Source organism: Cynocephalus volans, chromosome 15, assembly GCF_027409185.1.
Source record: "Cynocephalus volans isolate mCynVol1 chromosome 15, mCynVol1.pri, whole genome shotgun sequence".
Classification (NCBI taxonomy): Eukaryota; Metazoa; Chordata; class Mammalia; order Dermoptera; family Cynocephalidae; genus Cynocephalus; species Cynocephalus volans.
Window position 1 is genome coordinate 50,513,119 of NC_084474.1, and position 27,223 is coordinate 50,540,341.

The 27,223-nt window shown below is 39.3% G+C and overlaps 1 protein-coding gene across 6 annotated transcripts in view; it reads right to left on the reverse strand.

Moving 5' to 3' along the window:
• Positions 1–27,223, reverse strand: part of CPQ (carboxypeptidase Q) — a 446,657-nt gene that overhangs the window by 109,414 nt on the left and 310,020 nt on the right. For all 6 annotated transcript variants that reach the window (XM_063079637.1, XM_063079636.1, XM_063079641.1 and 3 more), the window contains exon 6: positions 10,849–10,940. In XM_063079637.1, coding sequence (XP_062935707.1) covers positions 10,849–10,940 — 92 coding nt within the window. The remainder of the gene's footprint in view (positions 1–10,848; positions 10,941–27,223) is intronic.

A 27,223-nucleotide genomic window follows, 5' to 3' on the forward strand; every position in this document is an offset into this window, starting at 1 on the left:
TTCTGCCACTATTTTGTTGAATATGTTTTCAATGGAATCTCCATTTTCCTCCCCTTCTGGGATACCCATGAGTCGGATATTTGAGTGGTTAAGGTTGTCTGATATCTCTCTCAGATGTCTTTGATTCCTTTTTCTTTCTTTTTGTCTGCCTGTGTTATTTCAAACAGCCCATCTTCAAGTTCAGAGGTTCTCTCTTCAACTTCGACAAGCCTGCTGGTTAAACTCTCCACTGTGTTTTTTATTTCGCTGAATAACTTCTTCAGTTCAGCAAGTTCTGCTACATTTTTTTTCAGGACATTGATTTCCTTGTACATTTTCTCTTTCACATCCTGTATACTTTTCCTCATTTCATCACGATGTCTAGCTGAATTTTCTTGTATCTCATTCAGTTTCCTTAGAATTATCACTCGAAATTCCTTGTCAGTCATTTCAAGGGCTTCTTGTTCTATAGGATCTAGAGTTTGAGATTTATTAACTTTTGGTGGTGTACTTTCTTGATTTTTTGTATTTCTGGTATCTTTTTTTTGATGTTTATTTATTGTGGCAGGGGGTTTCACAGTCCGCTGGTTTGAGACTAATGACTAACTTAGATGTTGCTGTGGTTGCCAATTTCGTATGGCTACCTCTGTGACTGCTCAGTTGGCCTCTAGTGCCTTGTGTGTATGGTTGCCTCGGGTCTTGGGCCTCTCCGGGGAGTCACCTTTCTGGTCAGCTTGGACTCTGCTGGGCTGGTGGATCACGTACCACAGGGTGTGTGATCTCTGTTGAGCTTTCACTTCCTGTGCAGGACTTCTCCCGGTTCTGTGTGCTGGCCCAGGCTGTTGGATCGTGCAGGGGTGACCCCACAGGGTGCGTGGTTTCTGTCGAGTCTCCGCCTCCCTGGCCGCACGTCTCCCTGCTCTCTGCGCACTGTGCTGGGCTGGGACGTGTCTTCTGCACCCCTCGTCTATCAGCTGGGCCTTCAAGACCCTGCTCAGCACCGCCTCGCCCAGGAAGTCTACCAGGTTTCTGGTAGGCACAGACGACCGGTCGCTCTGGGTGCCTTTGTAGCACTGTGTAGATCTTTCTCGGGACTTGTTCACCTTTGTAACCCCCCAGCATAGACCGAATCTAGCGCCCACCTGCAGCCAGCTCTCCGGCAGGTTCAAGCGGACCTGGGAACTCTCCTACCACACTATTCCCAATCGGAAATTGGTTAGGCGTTTTTCCCAACTGGTGGCCGCAGAGATGGTATCTGCCTCCCAGTAACAGGAAGTTTACTGGAATGTTCATTTCTTTATAAGACTCTTCTATATGTGTAAATTTTTAAAAAGATACCCTTTAAAATATATTTTCAAATATCATTACATTTAGCCATCTTAACAAAGGGTTCTATTCTTCCTTTAAGAAATATTGGGAAGTACGTTAACCCCTTTCTCCAATCAGGTAACTATGCCTGTTGTGTGGCTCATTGGGCACTGGACTGACCTTGTGATGGTGTGTTCTGTTGGCCAAATACCTAAGGAGAAACAACTGCAACCTGCTGAGCTTACAGTCATTTTACAGTTGACACTTGAACAACACAGGTTTGAACTCGGCAGGTCCCCTTACACATGGATATCTTTCAACCAACCATGGACAGAAAATACAGTGTTCACAAGATGTGGAGCCCACGTAAACATAGGGCCGACTTGACTTTTTGTACCTTTGGGTTCTGCAGGGCCGACTGTGGGGACATGGATTTGGGTATATGGGGGGTTCTGGAACCAATCCTCCGCAGTTACTGAGGAACGACTGTATTAGCCTACCAAGACACAATCTCTAAATGTTAGAATTCCACTGTGTGCTATAAATCTCTTACACCAAAAGCTTTGACTGTGAGATTGGAAAAGGCTTCAGAAGAAAGTTGTCTAAATTTCTGCCCAATAAGGGTTTAGAACAGGTGTTGGCAAAGTATCTGACCTGCCTTGTGTTTTGTTTTGCAAATAAGGTTTTATTGGAACACAGCATGCTCATTTGTCTAATACGTTCTATGATTGCATTACAGTGGCAGAGTTGAGGAGAGAGATCAGATGGCCTTCAGGCCTAAAATCTTTACTATCCGGACCTTAAAAATAAAAGTTTTCCAGTCCCTGGTTTAGAAAACAGAGGGTAGAAGACAGCTCAAGGTAAATTAAAATAGCACTGGGGGTTCAAAAGTGGTTTGCTGACACTGTAATTTATGAAGGCCCAAGTACATGTAATGGGATAATTTAATCCCAAAGGCTCTGACCCATATAGGTCACTTGTGAGCCCAAGGAATGACACCTTTGGTCAGATTTGTGTATCCTGGTGTGCCAACCCAATTTCCTTAGGAAGTTCATGTGCTAGATAAGCTATGGGTCCTTCTGGGTCAGATCATGACCTGGTTAGGAATAGGGAAGCAGTGAGGCAGAAACTATTTGTGCCTAGCAGGCAACCTCTAGTCAGCTTGTAAAAAAGACTGGATTAAACTGAAGCCCTTCTTCACAGTTTCAGGAGAGGAGAATAAATGAAATAAGATGGAGGCCACAGTAATGCAAAATAAATCTCAGTGTTTTCACACAGTGTTTTCAGAACCAACTTTAAAAGGCAATTGCCTTATTTGGATTAGTAATCATAGCAGAAAAGTTGGGATATTGTTCTCTACATGTACTGGGCTGAAATCAACACTCAAGCCAAACTTCACTGAGATCTGAAACCATAAGGCATTGTAATGATAAATATCATCCTGGAACAGTAGGCAAGGTCTTGCCATCCTAGAAACATGATAAAATTCCATTCTAGTTGTCACAGCCTATCTTTTTACTTTCAGCTATTTCTTTTCTCTTATTCTCATATAGAAAAATAAATAAATAAATAAAAGCCAGTTAAGAATTCCTTCTAAAGAGCGATAAAGGAAAGAGGTGAGTTGAAGCCTACTCGTGTTCATTCGCAAGGTGGCATATAATTCTCCTAATATCAAAGGGAACATTTTGATAGCTCTGCCCGGGCTGACATACATCTATGTATAATTACCACATGTACATAAGAGTCAGAAGTCTCACAGTCAGAATGGAATTCTACACAGGAGAAAGCAAACAAATGCAAAAGACTGTCCTTTTTATTTTTTCTTTCTTTTTTTTTAAAATAAAGCCTACAAATTTTAATAAGACCCCTAACAGCTCCCAGATGTGCTGCACAAATTATGTGCATATTGAAACTACAAGGGCTCCAGACCAAAAACACACTGAGATAAACGAAATTTAAACCAATTTGTGATGTGCTTGACAGACTAATGCAAATATCTAGGTACTGAAAGAAAAACACAGGATGCATAAAAGCCCAGCAGTAATGATTGAGACAATAACCTCTGATTAGTAAGTCTATACTGCACGGAACATTAATGATATAAGAAAGGCTGTGCTGGAGACACAGTCCAGACACAATTATGCTGAATGAGTACATCAGCTCTTATTTTTATAACCAGAGCTGAACATGAGTACAACACTGTCTCACTCTAGCAGTGTCGACCTAACTAAATTAACATTATATAGAGGTAATAAGGTTGGTAAAATAAAAATGCTAAAGAAACTCATTTGCCCAGACTACCTGAAGAAGTCTCACAAGCATTTCTAACATATTCCTTTATTTTAGAGTGAAACATAAAACCTAATGTGGGTTGGGAAGTTGGCAAGAACTTCACTACTAAAAGAAGCTATCATTCTTTTTTCATTTACTTACCTTTTTTTTAATTGAAGCATAATTGATTATACATATTTTGGGGGTACAAAGTTGACTCTCAAATACTTGTGTACAATATGTGATGGTCAAATCAGGATAACTTATTCATTATTACATATGTAATCATTCTCTGTGCCCGTTAACCAATTTCTCATTAATTTCTCATTAGCCCCCCACACCTCCCACTCCCCCTTTCCACTTCTAGTAAACACAGATCTGTTCTCTCAGAAGCTAACATTTTTGTATATTTATATAAGTAAATCAGAAATTTTGTTCCTCAGCATGACAACACAGGAAATTCTGACAAAATATTATACATACTCATTTTTACTTTTCCTGTTTTAGAATTGGCAAGGGTTCTGACAAACTGATGTATTTAGAATGATCATACATCCCATCCCTCATTTAATAAAGCCTATTTAAAATATTGCCCTTATTAATGACTACCAGAACACAGCAGTGTTCATTATCCCTGTAATTCAATTGCCAGAAGTTTGCGCAATAAATCAGGAAAAGGTTAAAATATTTTTCATGCCAGAATAGAACATATCAATCTATTTTATTTGATTACCATGTGTAATGAGGCTTTCTCAAGGCCAGATTACCTTACTCATTATAATTATGCCAGATTATATTTTTGCTTAAAATGGAAAAGATTTAAAAATGCCAGAAATCCAGTTGAAACTAATGTAGGATTTTCCCCTCCTTTGTACATTTCAGGAGATGAGAAATGACATCCTGCTATCCTTCCAAGAGAAGAGAAGAGAGTATCATTGTTCTCATGAAAAGCAGATTACGAAAATGGCATCTGGACAACCCTTATTTTATTCACTGATTTGAAAATTCAATAAAATCAACTACAATATTTTTTAATTCCAAAGTTAAATTCTACTTCTATAAGTAAATTCTTACTCATCAGAGCACAATAATATGCTTCTTTATGTGGTGACATTTCCTTCTAAGTGAATGCAAGCTGAATTAACCAATAAAAGAGTTCATATTTTTTAAAAATAATTTAATCAATAAAGTATAACACGAAGATATTTTCTACAGTCTTTTCCCCCTTCTCTAGAATAACCGCTTTTCCGGGCATAAAAGAAATCTCCCTCCTCAAACCCTTCTGGGGATCACCCTCCTCTTTTGGCTCCTGCTGAGTCCAACAACCTCCTGCTGTGTTCCCGGGAGTCAGCTGCGGTTGGGTTGTGAGCAGGACAGCATTTCTGTGTCCTTCTATGGCCAAGGTGTTCCTCCACATTGAGACAGAGTCACTCCAACTGTTGACAGCCCCACAAACATCATGCAGGGTAAAAAGGCCTTTGGTCTCCCTTAAACCCTAAGGCAGATCACCAGAATGAAGACTGTCTCAAGGTAAGGAAGCAGGGGAAGGCAAAAGAATGGTGACTGTTAGAAGTAGAAGCTGAACTTTTCTAGTAATTCTTCAGAACTGTACCTTAAAAAATATAAAAATGTGACACCTAGAAGAATGGCCGAAAATAAAAAGGCTAACAATGCCACAGATCGGGAAGGATGGGGAGCAACTAGGACTCATATGTTGCTGGTGGGAATGTCAAATGGTACAACCTCCCACCTCCTTGGCAGTTTCTAATAAAGTTAAACATCACCTAATAATTATATGACCCAGCAATACTACTCCTAGAAAAGAAAATAAATGCATATGTCCACCAAAAGATTTGTACAAAAGTGTTCATGACAACTTTATTTACAATAGCTGAAACTGGAAACAACCCACATATCCATCAACAGAATATCCATGCTCCATTTGCCCAGGAGAATAGATTTTTTAAAAAGTGGTATATTCATAAAACAGAAAACTACTCGGTAATAGAAAGGGACAAACTATTGTTAATGTAGCAATGCAGACAAATTGCAAAACATACCGTTTAATGAAAGAAGGCAGACTCAAGATTACATAGTGTATGATTCTATTTATATGAAATTCAAGAGCAGGCATAACCAATCGGTGGTGATAAAAAGCCAGCATGGTAGTTGCCCTTGGTGGAGTTGTGGTTGATCTGAAGGTCATATAAGGAAATTCTCTAGAGTAATGGGAATGCTCTGTGTCTTGATCTGGGTAATGATTACACAAGGGTGTATGTTTTCCAAATATATTGGGCTGTATACTTAAGATCTGTGCATTTACTGAATGCTAATTAAACCTCAATACTGTTAGCATGAAAACTAATGAGTTACTTCTAAAGTAATTAATAAACATAAAGCACGAACAATACACATATAAATAATTCAGAAGTTCATGTGCTAATGTAAAGAGAGATAGAGAGACAGTGGAAAGAACTTTAAAACCAGGGGAGAAAATTTTACAGCTAACCAAGATATGCGAACTAGCATTTTCTGAATAAAAGAAAAATATGTATACCAATCCTTTATGGGACTTTCTGCTATGAACTGTTATGGGCATGCTGAATTCACCCCAGGTATAATTTTTATTCTAGCTGACCCAAACATATAGTGAAAAACTCATTATTTACTGTTTGAATTATTTTACTTAGTAACTTCCACTAAAATGCTTATGTATCTTTTGGAGCCAAAGTTTGTTTTCTTGGAAAATGTGTTTTAGACATTATAATAAAGTTGCATAAATTGTATAATAAAATTGCATAAAGTTGCATAAATTTTGAAATTGAGTTTCAAAATTTGTACACAAACCACAAATAGACTCACATATTTCAAAACAATTTAGTAAATTGTTTAGTAATTGTTTAGTAAATTTAGTAAACTCTAGCAGTTACTATAATAATTGAGCTAATATTTCATGAGAAAGCATAATTGTAAAGTAAAGGTAGCTATTAATCTAATTATAATTTTGAAAATGTTTGGCAATAAATTTTACCACATAATTAAAAACCACTTTAATTTTCACTTTTCTATGCATAGATTAATAAAAGTACATTATAAACAAAAATATATTTACTAAGAAAAGGATAATGAATATTTCCACAAAAGTTTAGCTAAATATGTCCACTAAAATAGCTTTTATAGAACTTTTACTATCAAAAAGATTCTGTGGGGGGAAGAAAGAATACAGTCACAGCAACAAAAACAAGAAATAATAATTTTGTACATACTGTTTTTCTCCATGGTTGGTGCCATATATGTTGAGTCAGCTTTACTATCAAACTTTACCAAATTAGAATGCAAAAAGAAAAAGAAATGACAAATATTTGTGATGATGAATTTGCTAACTACCCTGATTTGATCATTACATATTGAATACATGTATTGAAATATAACTTTGTACTCCATAAATACATATAATCAAAAAAATAATACAAGACAAAGAATTATGCATGCACATTTACATTATTGCAATAATATCTTCCTGCCAAATACTTATCTTAGAAAATATCTGGCTCCAAACAAAATTTACAAAATTACCTTTTGGGTTATACAGGACCATAAAGAGATTATTGAGTGGAAATAACATGAAAATATTTTATGATTTTTAACATATAGACTAGGGGTCAGCAAATTTTTTCTGTAAAGAGCCTGATAGTTAATATTTTAAACTTTGGAAGCAATGTTGAGTCTCTCTTGCACAACACCTAAAAACATAAAAAACATTCTTAGCTTGAGGTCTATACAAAAACAGGTGGCAGGCTAGATTTGGCCTACAGGCCATAATTCGTTGATTCCTGATATAGATCACTAATAACATAACTGTACCATGAAAATTCTAGAACAGTAATTTAAAAAGTTCAAACCTTTTATTTTTATAATCACCAAAATAGATTCTCCCCAAATAAAAGTTCTGTTCCTGTTTGGTATCACCCACAGTGATAAAAGGCAAACCTCAGGACTCAGTTATCATCAGTATGAAGGGTAGTAGCTGTCCCTTCTCTCCCCTCTTGATCACTCCTTCAAATCCATTTACACAGCAAAGATTAGATCTTGAATCCTTCCTCAAGACTAATATGTCATAGTCATTTCTCCGTTTTCTAACTCCTTTACATTTACCACGTTAAGCCTTTACGTCACTGAGGACTCTTGTCAATGATAAAAATCCTTCGCAAAAATAAAATACTTTTAGTAAGTAATTTAGGCCCTCTTTGTATATTGTTTATTATACTAAATTTCTTATGTGTGAGTTTAAAGTTATTTTTAAAATAGTATGTAAGGTCCTTGTGGACCTTCTTTTCTTTTTGTGTGTTGGTTGGCAAAAGCCTCCTGGTAGTGGTGGTGATGAGTACTTTTAGGCAGCTCACAGAGCTGATCTCACTTTGAGAACCATGGGAGATGAAGACCTCAGGGCAATTGGTCTCTTGTGCAGCTGGAAATGTTTGGGAAGCTAAAACAAAGTGAGAAAAAGACCTCAGAGTGGGTCAGCCTTCTCCCAAAGACATGTTCTCCTGTTCTATGGTATAGTTTCCGGGAAAAGGCTGCCCAGCCAGGGTCTGTATTTCCAAGCCTTTTATGCAGTTGGACTACATGACTAGTTCTTGCCAATGGAATGTGAGTCAAAAGGATGTAAACCATTTCCAGAACTGTCCCATAAAAACCTCCCACTATCCCCCTGTCTGCCAGCTGGATGTCAATGCTCAAGGCATATTAAAAGCCATGTTGCAAAAGAGTCTGTCAGCTTGGATCCCTGAATAACTATATGGAGCAGAGCCTTACTGTAGATTGGATGTTAAATGAGCAAGGAATACATTTCTATTATGTTAAGCCATTGAAATTTGAGGACTTATTCATTTTAGTTATTATCATTTTATTTAGAACAGAGAATCTAATCTCTCTGTTGTTAACTAGAGTGAATTGAATATCGTTGGACTGTCTGTTGGCATTCAATAATGCTATAGAGAAGTCTAAAGACTATCTGATCTATCTCCCCTGGTTTGTGACTTGCTTATTATATTTACTTTTAAGTTAAACTCAGACACCCCAGAAACGATTATGCTCTTGACAATGCTTCTATCAATATGTTCACCATAAGAATCCAGAATAAGTTTTTGAAATTGGCTGTATCATGTAAAACATGCAGAATTTCTTTGTAAAGATGAGGTAAAGGTATTCCCTTTCTGGAATTTCTGAAAATCTCCATAAATGCAATGCAGACTAGCTATCGGTATGTAGACACATTTGTATGAAGACAACACGAACACTGTCAAGATAAACGAGTTCTGTTAATGTGTTCGCACGTCCTTTGAGTGTGTATGAGTGTATCCCTACTGACCTCTTAGAAGTTTAGAAGCAAATCATTTCTGATTTCATTAATGTGTTTTAGTAAGAGACAGTGAAACTCAAAACCTTATAGAGAAATAAACCTTTTTTCAGATCCTAGGAATTTCAGTAGTGAGGAAATTTCAAGCCAGATCCATTGCAGTTTAAATCCAATTTTTTTTCTCAAAGTACAGTATATTATAGAGATTAAAAGAGCAGGCATAACCAATCTGAGTACAGCCCTTTTAGGTATTCTGTTTTTTTATAAAGTCCAACATGTATATGAATTTTAAAGCTCCTCCTTAAAAACAATTTAGTTACTCTTCTTGCCCTGAGGATAAGCCCAAATCTCTAAACATGATTTATATGTTCCTGTTCAGGCTATTTTTTACTTCTTTACTCCATGCTCCTAAAACTATGCATCTTGCATTCTAGGCACCAGCCACTCTGAATTCCTTGCTAATTCTCCAGTGTGCAGTGCTTTCTCTTAACTCCAGCCATTGCGTATACTTGTACAATTCCCTCTTCCAAGGTGTAGTACTCATCTCCTCCCTCCCACTCCTTTTCCTTAGCTTACTTCTACTCAGTCTTCAGGTCTCAGGTTAGAAGTCATTTTTTGCACATAACTTATTCTGACTGCCCTTCAAAGACAGGTTAGATGAACTTCTTTTGCATTAATACCTTATTCTTTATCAGAAGACTTAACAGCTTATTTTATAATTGAAGTTTAGGAGACAGTGTCCTTCTTTAGACTGCAGGCTCTTAAGGTCAGGGTGAATCTCTTTAACAATGCTAACTCCAATGCCTAACACAGTGCATGGATCATAGTAGGTGCTCAGAAAATATTAATTGAATGTTGCTGAATCTAGAACAACCCTCATCTGATGTTGCAGTCTACAATAACTTTTAGAAGATTATGTTACTGACCCACCAACCAAAGGACACTTGTGTTGAATTTTCTTATCCCCAGGATCACTAGAGGCCAAAAGAATTGAAGTGGTGAAAGATTTGGGCATAAGGCCTAGGTTGTCCTTTGTATAGTTAAATAATTATACTCAGTGACCAAATTCATGACCCTGAACTCATTACGCTCTAACTAAAATAGGGTTATAGAGACTGTGTAAAATGATCAAAAAGGATATAAACACAATTCACAAAATAAATAAACCCCTATCCGATTGGGATAATTTAAGTTTACAGGATCTGTTTCTTCTAATTTTTGGAGATGCAGGGAAAACAATCTAGCAGCAGCAGCAGCAACAGACCAGATCCTCCTCCTCTGCCCGACCATTACTGCCTGTTGATTTGAGAGATCCTCTTTGAACTAACATTCGACTTGATCCACAGTATTGCTGAGCCTGTACATTTTGCTCTGTAAAATATTGTTCTTGATATTAATCTCCCTATCCCCCATATTAAATATGATTTTGTATTTCTAATCATAATCTTCCACAATTACCTTCTTGCTTCAAGCTTCACTCTTGCCTAATTGCAGTCAGTGTCAAACCAAGCTGTCCTCCACATCTGAGAAATCTGGCTGCTGCCATTTCCACCACCATTATGGTAACACTCTTGGCTGATTCAAGGCCTCTGGACCTGGCTCTCAAATAGCAGGCTTTCCAGGAGGATTTGGGGCATTGAGGTATGGGGGTTGGCTCAGTGGGGTTTCATGAGTTTAGCAGAACTAGAGAGACTCCAGGAAAATGGCAGCACAGCAATTGGGATTTTTTGAAGGCCACAGACTATAATACAGAAATAGAAATGCCTTTGACTCTGCACCACAGCATCCTCATTTCACCAGTGTATTCTCATTACCAAGCTGGATGAAACAGGGGTGTTTGCCAGGGTCAGTCTTAAATGAGACAATTAAAGAAGATGTGACATGTGATATTACATGTGCGAATGCTCAGCAGTCCATGGCTGAGTTTTTACCTTGTGTAACTGATAATACTGGAAGGCACCAATTCCACCTTGTTCCTCTGCAGTCCAAAGCACCAGGCGCAAAGTCCTCTTTGGTTGCAGTCCTGGGGAAAACAATAAAAGAAATGATTCTTCAGTTGACTTTGAATTTTTTTAAAATGGCAGGGCCCCTCACTGCATTATGGAGGTGGGGAGGGAATCAGAGGCACCCATCTCTCACTGGTATGGCTTCTCACTTCAGGGTATGGCTGACGTGACAAAGGAGCCACGTCAGGGCTGTTCTCCAGGACAGGTTAATGGAGAAAAGGGTTGTGACAAATGCTTTCTGCATGCCAGTGAGAGCCTATAACCACATCCTTAACTAAATATCCTGCCAAGCAGGACTCCATGGGTGTCCAGTTCAGTGAGATATTAGATCATCCAAAAGATGCTGTTAGGAGGACTCTAAGCAGATCACAGGGCCTTCCGATGATCTTAATTGAAACCTAATCATTTGACTCTACTTCACGATAAGGTGTGTAGGGGATTACTTCTTAGTTCACATCCACAAGTATGGTTAGCTGCCCATGCCATCCTTAGTAATGTAACAACTGAGAAGAGGATGTGACACTTATGCTTAGCCATAGCCAATTTCTTCTCCTACTTGGAAATATAAGGTCATTCACTTAAGGTCAATGAAAATTAATTGAATGACGATGACATTTATTCACCATATTACTACACAAACAATTTGGTGCCAATTTCATTAACTTATGATATACAAATTTGTATCCTGGACTTATGAAAGTTAATGGCAGATATCACATATCCAGAGCCATTTTTGTGCAACTCTGTCTACTCAGTAAAAGTTAACTTCAAGGAAGCTCTGTTTTCCAAACTTGAAAAAAATGGTAAAACAGTATGCTAAAAGTGATACTTTGTGACCAAGAATTAAAATCTGTTCTGATTTGGATCTGATAATGTCTTTTCTGAGAAATAACAAAAGCAGAAAAATGTGAGCTGTACTTGAATCTTATTAGGAGAATCTGTCTTCCGTCTTCCTCACAGGGGAGCCATAGGGAAAGACTGAAATGCACTCTGAGTGGCTCTGAGATGGATGCATTTCAAATCTCAAGTATAACCACACACGTGCTCAGCCACAGCCTGAATGACAAAATGATCCCAAGACGAGCTCTGTCCTGCCTGCTCCAGGCACCAACAGGCATCCTCCTTTCATAGGCCTAGCACTAAGGAGCTGAAATGGAGGAGTTACTTTTTTTTACTAAAATGAAATAGTTGTGAAGTCACTTTACACTTGAGCATTTTACCATAATTAAAAGAGCACAGGTTTAGGATGCAGGCTGATCGGAGCTCCAGTTGAAGCCTGAACAAGCAATTTCCACACACTATTCCTTAGCAAATCCCATTGGCTTTTCCATCTAAGTCCATCCAGAACCTACCTTCTCACCTCTGGTACCACTCTAGTCCAAGTGCCCACCCTCTGTTGCCTGGGTTGTTGCAGTCACCTCCTAACTGGTCCCCCTGCTGCAGCCCTCACCTCTCTACAGGTGATGCTCCACATAGTCATAAGGACTTTCGTAAAACCTAAGCCAGATCATGTCATTTCTCAGCTCAAAATTTCCAATAACCAGAATGTAAGCTTCTGATAAACAGGGATTTATGCTTTCTAATTCACTGTGATGTCCCCAGTTCCTAGATTGTTTGGCACACATTAGATACCCAGTTAATAGATAGTGGAAGAGTAAATGAATGTAAAAATTGGTGTCTTGACTAGAATAAAATTCAAAACTACTTCCCCAACCTCATTTCTGAAAACTCTTCTGCTAGCTTATTCCCAGGCCAGGTGTTATATTTGAAAAAGGTAGACAGATATGATGAATCCTGCTATCATTAGGTGCTGGATGTGTAACCACTGGGAAATTGATCTGCCTAAACTTCATCTTCCTTATCTGAAAAGTGGAAATAATATTATATGCCTATGACATAACTCTTTCATGGGGAAGTTGTGAGGATTCAATAAGATGTGATAACGTATGTAAGACAACCCTATGGATAAGATGTAATAGACATTCAATAAATGAACTATAAATCTTGTACATATTTGTGGTGTACAGTATATTGTTTCAATACATGTATATACTGCACAATGATTCACTTAGGCTAGATAGCATCGTTTTGCACACAATTTCATTCCTACAGAGGAGAAGGGACATCTAAATGCTCAAAGAGGAAGTTCTTCCAAAGGCCTTGGAGTGCTTGGGGAAAAGAATTCTGGAATGCCCACTGCCTGCTCCACAGAGTCAAGCCACCTGCTCACATTCATAACACAAACTTAACAAACTGTTGTCTGAGAAAGAAATCTAATCGGGATTGCTATAAGATTACAATCTTTGGTTTCTCTAAAAGAAAAAAGCTTGGTCAATTTAATTAAATGACATTTTGCTTGCAACATAGGAAAAACTAAGAATGGATAAAGTACTATTGTTTATATGCTACAAATGAAAATTCTAAATATTTTTAATATCCACAAGAAAAGGAAAAAATACACTTTCTTTTTACATATCTCTGCACCTACCAGCAAAACAGTACCAAATTATTAAAACTATGGGATTCTCTAAATAAGGATAAACAGAGAGCACAGGCTATAGAAAATTCATTTTTTTAAAGCAAATGTTCTAAATATCCCCATAGATTTGGTGCACCACTTGAAATCCATTATCGTACAGGATTAGTCACCTTCAGATTTCAAATCAGCCAGATGAACAATGATGACATATTAAGATAATAAAGAAGTAATGGGTTTGAAGTGAGGAATGCTAAAGCCTCAGAACAACAACAGCATGGCTGTTGGTGCATGGCTGGCCCTAAAAAGACTAAGAGAGCCTTCCCAAGCCCCTGAAAAGCTCAGCACCCTTTAGCACAGAACTCTAACACCTACTTCACAAGTTGTAGGGCCCTATAGAACAGGTTAGGAACCCAGTGGTTTAACAAACACCTAGCTGAGTCCAAAGTCTCATTCTACTCTGTCAATCTGATTGTCCCTAAACCTAACAGAAATGAATGGGACTTCATTTAATAACTAGGCCCTAAACTTAGTGTGGAGTTTGGGTCCCCAGGCCACCTAAGTCCACAATGAACAGCAGGGGTGGGGTGGGGGTGGCAGGCTGTACAGAAAAGCGCTGGCTGTGAGTCTGCATGAGCTGTGTTTTACTCCTGGCTCTGTGACTTCTGGCTCTGTGAGACTGGATGAGTTACCTAATCTCTCTGAGCTTCGGTTTTCTTCATCTATACAATAAGGAAAATGGTAGCTGTCTCATGGGATTGTTAAAAAACTTAAATGAGACAAGCACAGTCCCTGGTACATAGTAGGTTTTCAAGAATTGTTTATTAGCTTCTTTCTACATCACTCTAGACAACTTTTCAGTCTACCCGGGAGAGCATGTGGGAGAACTCAGACAGAAGGCATGTTCCTCATTGCTTTTCCTTAGGAGCCTAAAAACATCTTTGTTTATACAGAATGCATATACCCAGCAAAGGGAAAAACAGATTTCATCTAACCTGTATAAAAACACATAAGCTCTTTTAGTACAAAATGCTCCCTCATCCCACCATAGAGCATATTGTAATCCAAATAAATAGAAACAGGTTCTTCAATTTTAAAGGAGGGCCAATCAGAATTTATAGTTTCTGAATAAAGTCAAAATCCTGGTTCCCAGCTCTGGCCCTAGACCAGTGGTATGCACCTCCAGTGAAACGAACATGAAAAAGTCCTAGAATTGTAAAGGAGAGGGAAGATCCTGCCTAGTCTTAGCTTGCTAGGAGTCAGGTCTCATCGAGGTTTTGTCAGAGGATGGGCAATTAGTTCTCCTGCAGATTTATAGAAACTGCCCAGAGAGCTCTTGACCTCCTGGAATTTCTATTAAGACCTCCAGATAGTGCAACAAACAGTTTACAGCATAATGGTTTTCCTCTAAAAGAACATAAACTACCAATAATGTGTCAGAACTTGGTTTTAGTTTATGAAATATGATATACACGCATTTCATTTTCATTTCATGAAGAAAGTAATAATGCTAGGGGGAAAATAGTACCTATGAGAAAAGGTAAAAAAAAAATCTGTTTGGACTTTTTTCCCCCATTATTCATAAATTTAAAGAAGAGAAGGCTGAGAGATGACTATCATTAAGCTGATAAATTGAAAGGGTAAGTTGACTGTCTTACACTTGCACCAAGAGAGACAAAACAAAATAAACTTGACTTTCAGCAGAAAAACTCAGATTAACCTAGACTTGTAGATAGCTTTCCAAAATCTTGAATTCTGAAGAACACTATCTGTTAACAATGCGTATTGACCCCAACACCCATATACTAATCAGTTTCAAGCCGTATAGAACTATGTATAAGTACTGTTCTCCCTTCTGCAACCTAACTTTGCCTAGAAAACAAAACTTTCTCTTACAGTATGCTCATTTTCCACATAAATGCAACTAGTTCACAAATATACTTGTCCAACTCTCCCTTAGCAACAGTTTGGAAGAAAGTGCCTAGACTTAAAGAGATTTCTATTCCTGCAATAAACTTGACTAATATGAGTACGGTATGTGTGTTATAAAAATAATGACATGGTAGCATATGAACTGAATGAGAACAGGTAGTAAAGCATAATGGATAAATGTATGGGTTGGGGGTTGAGACCTATTTCCAGCTTGGGCAAGTGATATAATTTATCATATAACATATGAGAACATTATCATTGATTTTTTCATAGGGGGCATGGTTAGAAAAAGATTAATTATTTTAGTGAATTAAATTGCAACTACCTCTTTTTATAGTCAAGAACAGAAAATCATCTTGAAGATCTTTGTTCTTAGAGGAATCACTTGGTGTCTTTATGTAAATATAAAGCAATTAGGTACTTTGGGGAGGCATTAGGGCAGGGCAACAAAATATTTTTTAAACTCTATCTTGCAAACTACTTCCTCTTGAGCCACTGGAGGAACAGTATGGACACTGGGATGGGGGAGAATCAGTGTGAAAAAGGAGCCCAGCGCCTTTGGGGATGGAAGCCCGCTTGGTGCCTCACCCCTTTTTCTTGGCTTGGGGGCTGAGGATGAAAGACCTGTTGGGTCAGGATGACACAGACTAAGGTCTCAGGGCAGGGAAGGTCCTGGAGGCCACAGGAATGAAGTGACCCTGATGAAAGGAGGAGACCGGGCTGCTGAACTGGGCTCAACACAATAGCCTAAAGTTCTACGGAAAGGATTAATTTCCATCCAGCATGAGGCCAACTCCAGAAGTGTCTCCAGACACAGCCACTCTTGCACAGGGTTTATGATTTAGGGAACAATGGCTGAGGATGGAAATGCAAACAAAAGGAATTGCAACCTTGTTGCCCCTAATGGGTACCACCATGATCTGGGTGCGGGAAGGATGCCATACAGCAGCCACCAGAGAGAACAGCAGTCACTGGTGGAACCAGCTACAGGCTGCTGGAGGAGGACTGACCTATTTGGCCTGAGAAAAGTCTCAGGATTCATGAACAATTCAGGGGCAGTGGGAGGGACCCCAAGGGGAGATAATAGACTTCCTGGTAACAAGCCCTGCTTAGGCTTGGGTAATTAACTGCAAAGGATGTAATATTTATAACCTGTGTCTGTGGAACAGGTCATAACAGTTATAATTTCCATAATTCAAAGGGAACAGTCCTACCTCATTAGAATGATTAGGATTCTATTAGCTAGGAGGATCACTATTAATCAGTGGTGAAGCAGAAACCTGTGACCACAATGTATGATGGCCATTTCTGGCTTAGCCCAATTTTCCACTCATCCCCTGCTTCTGCCTCTCATCCTAAGCTCTAGCTACACCACACATCTTACCAGTCCCTGAACATGCAGTGCTATCTCAGATTTTTGGTCTTCTGCACATGCTCTTCTTTCTCTCTAGAATGCCTCTTCACCTTTTCCATCTGGCAGATACCTAATAATTCAACAAAGCCCATCTCTAATATAACATTCTCTGAGGAGCCTTCCCTAACTCAAAGGCAATTGGCTATTCCTTTCTCAATGTTCCATTAGAACTTCATACATAACTCTCTTTACATTTTCAGCAACACTTAACTGTTGATCTTCCCAGTAGATCATTAATTTTCTGAGACTTATTCATTTTCCTTTTTCACAATCTGGACCAGTACCCAACATTTGAAAAGTGCTGAACAAATGTTTATTAACTGACCAAATGACTGACTGAATGAATATGTTTATATAAGTATAAATAAGAAGAACTACCTTTTCATTTAACCTAAAGCATGTTGGTATTTACTGAGTTCAGAAAGCTAAGATATGCTATTTTTGTGAGACCAAAGCCCAAATAACATAGGTGAAAACATCCCAGTAGCCAAGAAATTTAGTGTGCTTCAACTTTGACATCTGCTTCAGTTGCTATTACATTACCTACTTTTGTAGCACAGTTGGGTCTAGTCAAAATTGAGTACATCAACAGCTCTTGTTGATCACAAATCATTGAATAATCTATAATGGTCACAGAAATATTTTCATCAGCTAACTGAATTAAATTATAGATATTTGCATTTTAAACTCTGACAGCTCTCTTTAATTTTTTACTTTGATAATTTTTCTGAAGATAAAAATAATATATAGAGGAGGTGGGGCAAGATGTCTGACTAGAGGTGCCCAAGGCAAATTCCTCCCACAGAAAAGGACTGCAACAACTCACAGCTAAGTACTGACAGGAGCATTGGTGGAAGAGTGTAGGAGTGCAGCAGGAGACTGGTGAGATCCCTGGGGAGCATGAAAGCCAGGGATGGTGGCATAGAGAGGAGAGAGAGTCACATGGCCTTAAGCTGCCACATCTTTGGCACAGTGATCTGAGCGGGAAGAATTTTCCCTTGCAGCAAAAAGGTAGGGAGAAGACCCACTCCAACTCCCATCCTCACCACAGAGGCCCACAGATCCTTTGGTAGGACAAGCCCAAACCCAAGTGTGGGGAACACCCTAGAAAACACACACTGCATTGCTCTGGAATACTAGCACAAACTGTGAACCCCACACCTCCTACCCTTGAGACCCAAGCTGATGCAGGACAGTGCCATCTTGAAACCAGAGCCATTATAAGAGTGTGCCCTGCCTGGTGCCAGTAGCCATGGTGCTTTCCCAGGCTGAAGGCTCTGCCTTCCATCCAGTGCACTGACAAGAGAGGCTATAATGCCCTGATCCCAACTACTTGAAGCCTGGGCTCACAGTGGCTATGACTCTAATTCTGCACTCTGGGAAGACAACCCTAATCTTGGTGAACTGATGCACCCTCACATCCCTAGTAAGAAATCAGACAGGCAGATCCTCCTCAGGCAACCATCCCCCATCCATCCCCCAAACCCCCAACCCCTCCAGCTGATGGCTGCATGTCCCTCCAGTTGTACGTGCCTGATTCCCCCAACCCATAAAAACAGCTCAAGTATCTCTACCCTAAGGAATATACCCTCGAGCTGGTGGAAATAAAGTGCATCTGCCCCTCCTGGAGAAGCAGTCAGGTGGCTCTGTCTTGAACAGTCCCAACTAGCAGCCTTGCCAACAGTCCCAGAAGCAGCTGTACAGGTCACTTCACTGCAGGCCTGCATAGAGGCCCTACTCACCACCCAGAAGCAACTAGACAGGTCACTTCATTGCAGGCCTACCTAGTGGCCCCCACCTACCTCCCAGAGTGGCCAGATGAGCCCCTCCCTGCAGCCCCACCTAGTGACCTTGTCCACTTCCTGAAAAGTAGCTCAGCAACTCCACCCTGAGCAATCCAGCTCTTGCACCACAGAGGAAAGAATAACCTTGCATCAGGCCCAAAGAATTAGCACAGCAGAAGGGCCACCAGCAGACCTGTACTAAGCTAGCTGAGCCAAAGTAGACCCATGCCCTTGTCTCAGAGAAACAGCTCATCTGTCACCCCCTGGAATACCCACCACTGTGCTTTTGTGCCATCACATGCACACATATCTGAGTGAGAAACAACTTGGCTGACATGCCCCTGGTGGGCCCAACCCTAGTGACCCTGTCACTGGTGAACAAGTCCCAGAGACCCTGACATTTCATATGTCCACACCTCCAGCCAGAGAGTCAACCCAGCAACTGCATCTACAGTGAGCCAGATCCTGAGGTGACTTACCCACAAGGTACATGTGTACATCCTCAGCCTGTGAACCAACCCAGAAATATCTCCCCTAGCAAAGCTGTGCCACCACTATCACAAACATCCAAAGCATAGGTTTCTGAGTCACTTGCAAACATGAATTACAGCTGAAGAAACTACACAAAGTCTACACTACTATATCCATCCAGAACAAAGCCATTGCACTCAACCCAATTGACACCCCAGGGAGCATTTGCAGGTGAAAGTCTTTCCTCATGCAAACCACTCTACCAAACTCAAAAAGGTGACTGTTCCAGCAGATGCACAGATATCAATGCAGGGAAATAAGAAACATGAAAATACAAGGTAACACAACACCACCAAAAAAACCAAAATAAGCCTCCAGGAACTGATTTCAAAGACTCAAAAGTTACCAACTTGCCAGAAAAGGAACTCAAATTAATTATCATAAGGAAACTCACTGAGATACAAGAGAATACAGACAAACAGTTTAGTGATATCAGAAAAACAATTCATGATCTTAATGAAAAATTCATCAAAGAGATAGATATCATTTTAAAAAATCAAGCAGAAATCTTAGATGTGAAGAATTTATTGAATGAAATAAAAAAATACATTGGAGAGTGTCAACAACAGATTAGATCAATCAGAAAAAAGAATTTCTGATCTTGAAGATAGTCCTGAAATAACAAAGGAAGAAAAAAAAGAAAAAAGAAAAAGGGATAAAAAGGAATGAATAAAGCTTACAAGATCTATGGGTACTATTAAGTGTATTTGGGTACAAATATTCAGGTTATGGGCATTCTAGAAGAAGAAGAAAAAAGGTATTGAAAACCTATTTAGAGAAATAATAGCTGAAAATTTCCCTACTCTGGGGAAAGATGCAAACATCCAAATCCAAGAAGCTCAAAGATAGAAGCCCAAATAGGTTCATCCCAAATAGGTAATCTCCAAGACCCACTATCCAAAGTTAAAGACAAAGAGAGAATTCTAAAAACAGCAAGAGAAAAACATCAAGTCACTTATCAGGAAATCCTCATTAGACTAACATTGGACTTCTCAGCAGAGACCCTAAAGGCCAGGAGAGAATGGGATGTTATATTCTTGTGAGTACTGAAAGATAAAAACTGCCAGCAAAGAATATTCTACCCAGCAAAGCTATCTTTCAGTAATGAAGGAGAAATAAAGTCTTTCTCAGGCAAGAAAAAATTAAGAGAATTCATCACCATCTGACAGGGCTTACAAGAAACGCTTAGAGGAGTCCTATACCGAGAAGAGAAAGAACAATAACAACTATCATGAAAACAACAGAAAATATTACAGGGAGAATAGATACACAAATTAGAAAAGGAAAGGAATCAAACCTTATCAATACAGAAAACCACCAAACAGCAAGAAAAAAAAATTGAGGGGAAGAAAGGAACAAAGGATACACAAACAATAAAAAAAAACAACCAATGAAACAACAGGAGTAAGATTTCACATATCAATAATAATCCTGAATGTGAATGGATTAAATGCTCCAGTTAAAAGATATACACTGGCTGAATGGATAAAAAAACATGACCCATTCATATGTTACCTACAAAAAACACACCTGACTTACAAAGACACAATTAGACTGAAAGTGAAGGATTGGAAAAAGATATTCCATGAAATGGAAAACAAGAGTGAGCAAGAATAGTTATTCTTATATCAGATAAATCAGAATGTGTACTAAGAGACAAAGAAGAGATCAATACAGCAAGAGGATATAACAATTATAAATACATATGCACCCAATGCCAGAGCACCCAGATATATAAAGGAAACATTATCAGATCTAAAGGGAGAGATACACTCAACACAGTAGTAGTTGGGGACTTTAACACCCCATTCTCAGCACTGGATAGATCATCAAGACAAAAATTCAACAAGGAAACATAGGATATAAATAGCACCATAGACCAGATGGATATAACAAACGTATACAGAGCATTTCATCCAATAGCTACAGAATACACATTCTTTTTATCAACACATGGAACATTCTCTAAGATTGACCATATGTTAGACCACAAAATAAGTCTCAACAAGTTCAAAGAAAATTCTTAATTTTTTAAAGCTATTCCCTTAGTATTGGACATCTAAGGTTTCCATTCCTAGCATAATTTATTTTTTTTCCCTTTTAAATTAATTAATTATTATTATTATTTTACATTCTAAGATGCTGTTGAGGAGCAGTTGGGGGGAGGTGGAGAGGTGAAAGAGGAGGGAGATAGGGTGGGAAGAAGAAGAAGGGGGGAGTGTGGGGCATGGTCTAGGCCCATGGCACCCCTCTCATTCTGGCAGGGGATCCCAGAGGGCTTCCAGTAGCAGCTCAGTGCCTGGCTGGATGCAGATGTCGGGGGGTAAGGCTGAGGCCCTTGGCACCCCACAGCCCAGAGTGGTAACCTTGGGTGCTTTTGGCGGCAGTTTGGTGGTTGTTGCTAGGCTGGATGCAGATGGGGGAGCATGGCCAAGGCCCTTGGCCCCCCACCTCCGCAGCTCTGGGGCCTGGTGTGCTTCTGGTGACAGCCTGGTGGTCGTTGCTGGGCTGGATGTGGATGTTGTGGGGTGTAGCTGAGGCCCTTGGCCTTCCCCTCAGCCCAGCTTGGGAGCCTGGAGGGCTTCCAGTCCTAGGTTTTATAGGTGTTCTTTGGTGTTATTAGACCTTTACTGGTTAATATCAGAACTTTGTCTCTGGTCTGTGGGAGTTTTGTTTTTTCTTTCAGTTCTGTGTCGGATTATTCACTATTCTCACCTCTTAAACTCTGCACTGGAACTAATTTGTTGTCCTTTGGTTACTTCTAAACTGGGAGACCTTCCTAGGGGACCAGCACTTAAGCCCTGTGGTTGAGCTAAATTGCTGCTTGGCTGCTGATTCCTCAGGGAAGGCTTTTTGTGCAGCTCAGGGTTTAACTGTTGACCTTGTAAGCACTTCTGTGTCTTGTGAGATCTGGTACACCTGAGTCATGTGGAAACTCTAGTCTGGGCCTGAGTCTCTTCAGCAAACTGCACCCCCTGCAGTTCTATATTCCTAACCAATCTCCACTGAATGGGTCTGTGCTGTTTGGAGAGCAGATCAGCTGTCCATGCTGTGCCCCAATGTTCCCCCAGTGGGCCAGTCTCCTCTACCTCCTGCATTCCAAACACTTCCCATAGGGCTGTGCACCGGGCCCTTGTGATGACTCACTGGCCTCTGAGTGGCTCCTTTTTTCAGTCGTTTGTGGCCCCTTTCCCCTACATGGGTCCATGGGAACCCTGTTAGTGGTCTTGCTGGCCTGGTGGCCACCAAGACCCTTTTCTCCTCTACAGCCTCTAAGCAAATTCACATGACGGGCACAGCTGCAGCTTTTGCCAGCTCTTGCTTTGTGTGCTCACCAGGGCCAGCCTTGAAATGGTCGGGGCTCAAAACAGTTGGAGTGGTCCTTTCTTTCATTGTGGCTTCTCCTGCCTTCATGAACTCTGTAGATCTCTCCTCTTCTTCCCCTGAGCTCTAGTGGTCCCAGCTTGGCAGTTCATTGCTTATTAATAGCTGTTAATTGGTTGATTGTAGAGAAGTTGATTCTGGGGAAACTGTCTATTCAGCCTTCTCATAAGTCCCAGGACAAGTTCTTAAACATAGAAATACTGGTTCTAAATAGTATAATCATTTTTAATGCTCTTGACATGTCACCAATGCTCTAAAAAAGGCTACCAATTTATATTCCTACCAGCAGTGTATAAGAATATTCACTTATACTTAATGTAGAACTTTTAATCTTATCGCCTTTGTTTTTATGTGTGTCATATATTATATTTATTTTTCTATACTTTATTCCACTAATTTTCAGCCAAATTAATTACACAAACACACACAGACAGACAGACAGACACACACACACACAATCTATAGTCTATTTAACTTGAGACAAATGTTAAGTTTATATTGGATGCCTGACTAGAGGTAAAATATGTGAATTTGTTTTTCTTATTTAAATTGTCTGCTGGTAGGGCTCTTTCATCAGTATATTTGTCAGATAATGTTAGTATCATGTAGGTATCACCAGCCTAATCTAGTTGGTGTTTTAAAACATACTATTTCTTTTTCCCAAACATTACTTAGAGTGTTTTTATCTAAAAGAAGAAATTGAGAAGCCTGATTAATAATAGATTTGAACTCTGAATCATACTTTTGTTAAGTTTGCAAAACCTTGCATAAATGTCAACTTGTGAGGAGTTAAACAAACTGTACAACTTTTATGAAAATGATGGTAAATCAAGTACAAGTACCAAAACACTTTGACAAATTTACGTTCACCAATATGGTGCTGTAAATTTTATTTCTTGTGAGGAGAAAGGTATGTGAGGAAGAACAATTGCTTCTATCTGAATCAGGCATTATCAAAAAGTAATGCCTCTCTATCAAGCACATGAGATAAAATTTCTGGAGTCCCTTTTCAATACCAAACAGCAGATGTGAAGCGTGAGTTGTTTTCTAATGCAGGAACCATAATGGTTAAGGTGCCTCCATTCTCAGCACTTTTCCCAGGACCCCCTGTCCTCAAACCCTAAAACCAGTCTACTAGATTTCCCCCCACTGTGTAGACACTAACATTGCAAGAACACTCTTTTCTGTTATGTTATAACTCATTTATTTTTAATTTCCACAGTTAACACTTATTAAAACACATCATTACTGTTAATCTTGGATGCACAAGCATATGCTTAGAATTCTGTTCCACTTAAAAAAAGAAACTAAAATTCTGTAATAGAAATGAACACACAAATACTCATTAGGACTAACTGTACAGAAATCAAAAAGATTAGATGGCACCATCAAAGGTACTTTAAATACCAGACTTACTCATTTAACAACTATTCCTGGTCCAGGCACTGAGGAATTTCAGGATGAAGAAGACAATCATGCTCTTTGAACTCATGAAATTTACAATCTCGAGGATAAAGAAAGTAAAAAATTCCTACATTATTCTTACCACCATCACCGTCACCATCATCAGTGTTGTAGGTGCTTTGAATTCATCTAAAGAAAACGGATTTTTCAAAAATTAAGTTACCATTGTTTTGGACAGAGAGTGAGGTTACCTTAGAGAAAGAGAAGGAAAGAGATAGAAAGGGAGTTCTAACTGGGTTCAAGAGGATAACTGAGGAGTAGAGCAGAAAGGGAATAAAGAAAAGCATTAGAGGAAAGAAATGGCATAGTGGGGGAAGCATTTACAGCACCGCCAAGGAGATTTTAGAGATGCCAACTTTCAGGGCAAGATGGGGAGGGAAGGGACCAAGATTTACTGGGCACTCAGTACTGTGCCAGACACCATACTAAGATGTTTCCAGACAATATTTCATATAATTTTAGAAACATAACCTCATCTAATTCTGGAAAGCAAGTAATACTGTCTTCCTCTTTTACAAATAATGAAACTGAAAGGTAGGAGATTAAGTTACTTGCCCAGTACTACACAGCTAATAAGTGGTAGAGCTCGGATTCAAACCTGGGACTGTCTAATGCCCAAACCACATGCTCAACTGCTTAACACTATTGCCTTTCCAAAAGGTAAAATACATGGAAATATATGACCAATCCTGTGCTACCTCCATCTTATTCTGCCTCTTTTTAGGCAAAACTATCTAATTAGGGAGTATAATCTACAAAGCTAGTGTATCTGTCCCTGTTATTTAGAGGTCCATGTTAGCACCTTCATATTCCATCTAAAACTGTCCAATTTGAAGAGACAACATGGCAAGAATATGATCTATAGACATTAGGTTAGGTTTATGTGTTTGGTCACCTGGAGTGAGAGCTGGGAACCAATACAAGGGACATTTTCTAGGCTGATGGAGATAAGCAATCAGTCCTTAAGACAGTAGAAGCTGAACAACATTGGAATGTCCAGATTTATAGCAACAGGAATGACAAAATCTTGAACTGCTAGGTCCAAAACTCATCACTAACTATGAATAAATAGGAGAGAGAGAAAGAGAACTTATCTTCCAAATGGATTGCTCAAGACTCACTTGCATTTTGGGGGACTGAGCTCCAGAAAAATTAAAGCAAATCTAAAAAATTATAAGTCTTGCATTCGCTTAGACAAATCAACAAAATGCATTCTCTGAAAAAAAAAGCATGGGGCCTTTCAAAAGTTAGGAAAATACTACTGTCAAGATTATCATAAAAATTAAATTCCAAATATAAATAATTTTAATTTTTGTTGTCAACAATAAATCTTGTTGGAAGAAAAAAACTTACAATGACATTTTAGGGGTTTTAAGTTCTTATAAGGAAAAATGATTTTTTTGAAACATCAAGGTTTTACTGTTCTTTGCAGAGAGGGAGATCATACCAGAGGTAGAATCATAATTGAGTTTTGGAATAGATCTGGAGGGAGGGCAGAAAGGTAATCAAGGAGTAGCCTGGTGGGGAGCAACTACCTAACTGCGAAAGTATTCACAGTTCCAACGATGCTGTTTTAGAGACAGCTGGCCAACTGGTGAGGTGGTGAGGTGGGGGGAGAAAAGGAACCAGGATTTACTGGGGTACTTAACACTATGCCAGACATTGTGCTGAGTTCTTTCCAGACATTATCTCATTTAATTTTCACAACAATTCTATAATACCTGAGAGTACTACGTTACCTGGGGGTATTATCCCCAAATTTAACGACAAAGAAACAAAGATTAAAAGAACATAAGCAACTTGCACAACACCACAGAGGTATTCAGATTTTTCTTTACCCTAGTGCCCATGACTTTTCAACCAAACCACCCTGATTCAGGCCTCCTTACATGGAGAACATTCTCTGACATATGAAAAAAGACACCTGCACTCCCATGTAATTGCAATGCTGTTTATAATAGCCGAGAGATGGAGTCAACCTACATGCACATCAACAGATGAATGGATTTAAAACCCAGTGGTATATATACACAATTGAATACTATTCAGCAATAAAAATAAATGATATATCATTTGCAGCAACATGGATGGAACTGGAAACCATCATGTTAAGTGAAGTAAGTCAGGAACGGAAAGACAAATTCTACATGATCTCACTCATGTGGAATCTAAAAAAACAAAAACAAAAGTGGTTTTCACAGAAGCAGAGTATAGAATAATGATACCATAGGTTGGGAAGGGAGGGGGTGAGAGCAAGGAGGAGAAGTGGTGGATTAACAGGTACAAAACTGTACTATCTTCCCTAAGTGAACCGTTGAGCAGCATATGCATGTATTGAAACAACACACTGTACCCTACAAATATGTACATGTAAATGTCAATATTTTTTTTAAAAAGAAAATCTAGAGTGCAAAATGAGATATGGATAATAAAGATATAATACAGGCATGCTTAAGAGCCATTTCAAATGATGAGAGCCAGATGGAAACCTATGTGTCTTGTTAAAGAATATGTAGAATAAGGAACATCTTTTGTTCCGTAGATGAATAAATCCTCAAATAAAAACAAGTGTCCATAAACAACACTGTCATAAACTCAAGGAAGTATGTGGATACCTTACTCTGTCACTTACTGTACCTCCTTCCATCACCACCCTGATTGGGGCAGCTAGCAGCAAACCACTTTTACTCCTTAGGTTCTTCAGCCACCTTCTACAACAAGGACCTGGCTTCAAGTCCTGTTTTTTTCTGCCTGTTATTATATATGTGCCTGTTATTACACATATTATTACATATATGAGTGAGTTGCTTCACTAAGCGTCAGCTCCCTGAACCAAGTAGAAAGAATGCTCAAACTGGTCAAGCATAGAATCAAAGAATCCAGACAGAAAGTGTTAGTCCTGCCCAGCTCTCTGAGGCATCAGGAGGTGCACTATAGTCACTAGAAACTAGCACAGAGCTCAAGCAGCTAGATTGAGGCCCAGCAGTGGATGTGCCATGGCCAAAGCAGCTGGCTGTACAGAGGCTGCCAATGTAGAGTGACTGGGAGGATTCCACCATGGACAGTATTGCAGCTTTGCTCCTGGACTTGTGCATAGGTCCAGATGGGATTCAAAGCCCATGGACATGGAAAGGATGGTAAATGGCCAAAACCTCAGCAATCAGGTCAGCAAGTAAAGAAATAGTCATGTGAGCAGTGGACACAAATACAAACCCAGACAGACTTCCGTGGTGTCATGCTGACCTTGACATGAACTAGAGAATAAAGATGTTCAGTGAGGTAAAAAGAAAGCTAGCACTTGAGTGCCTGTTATGT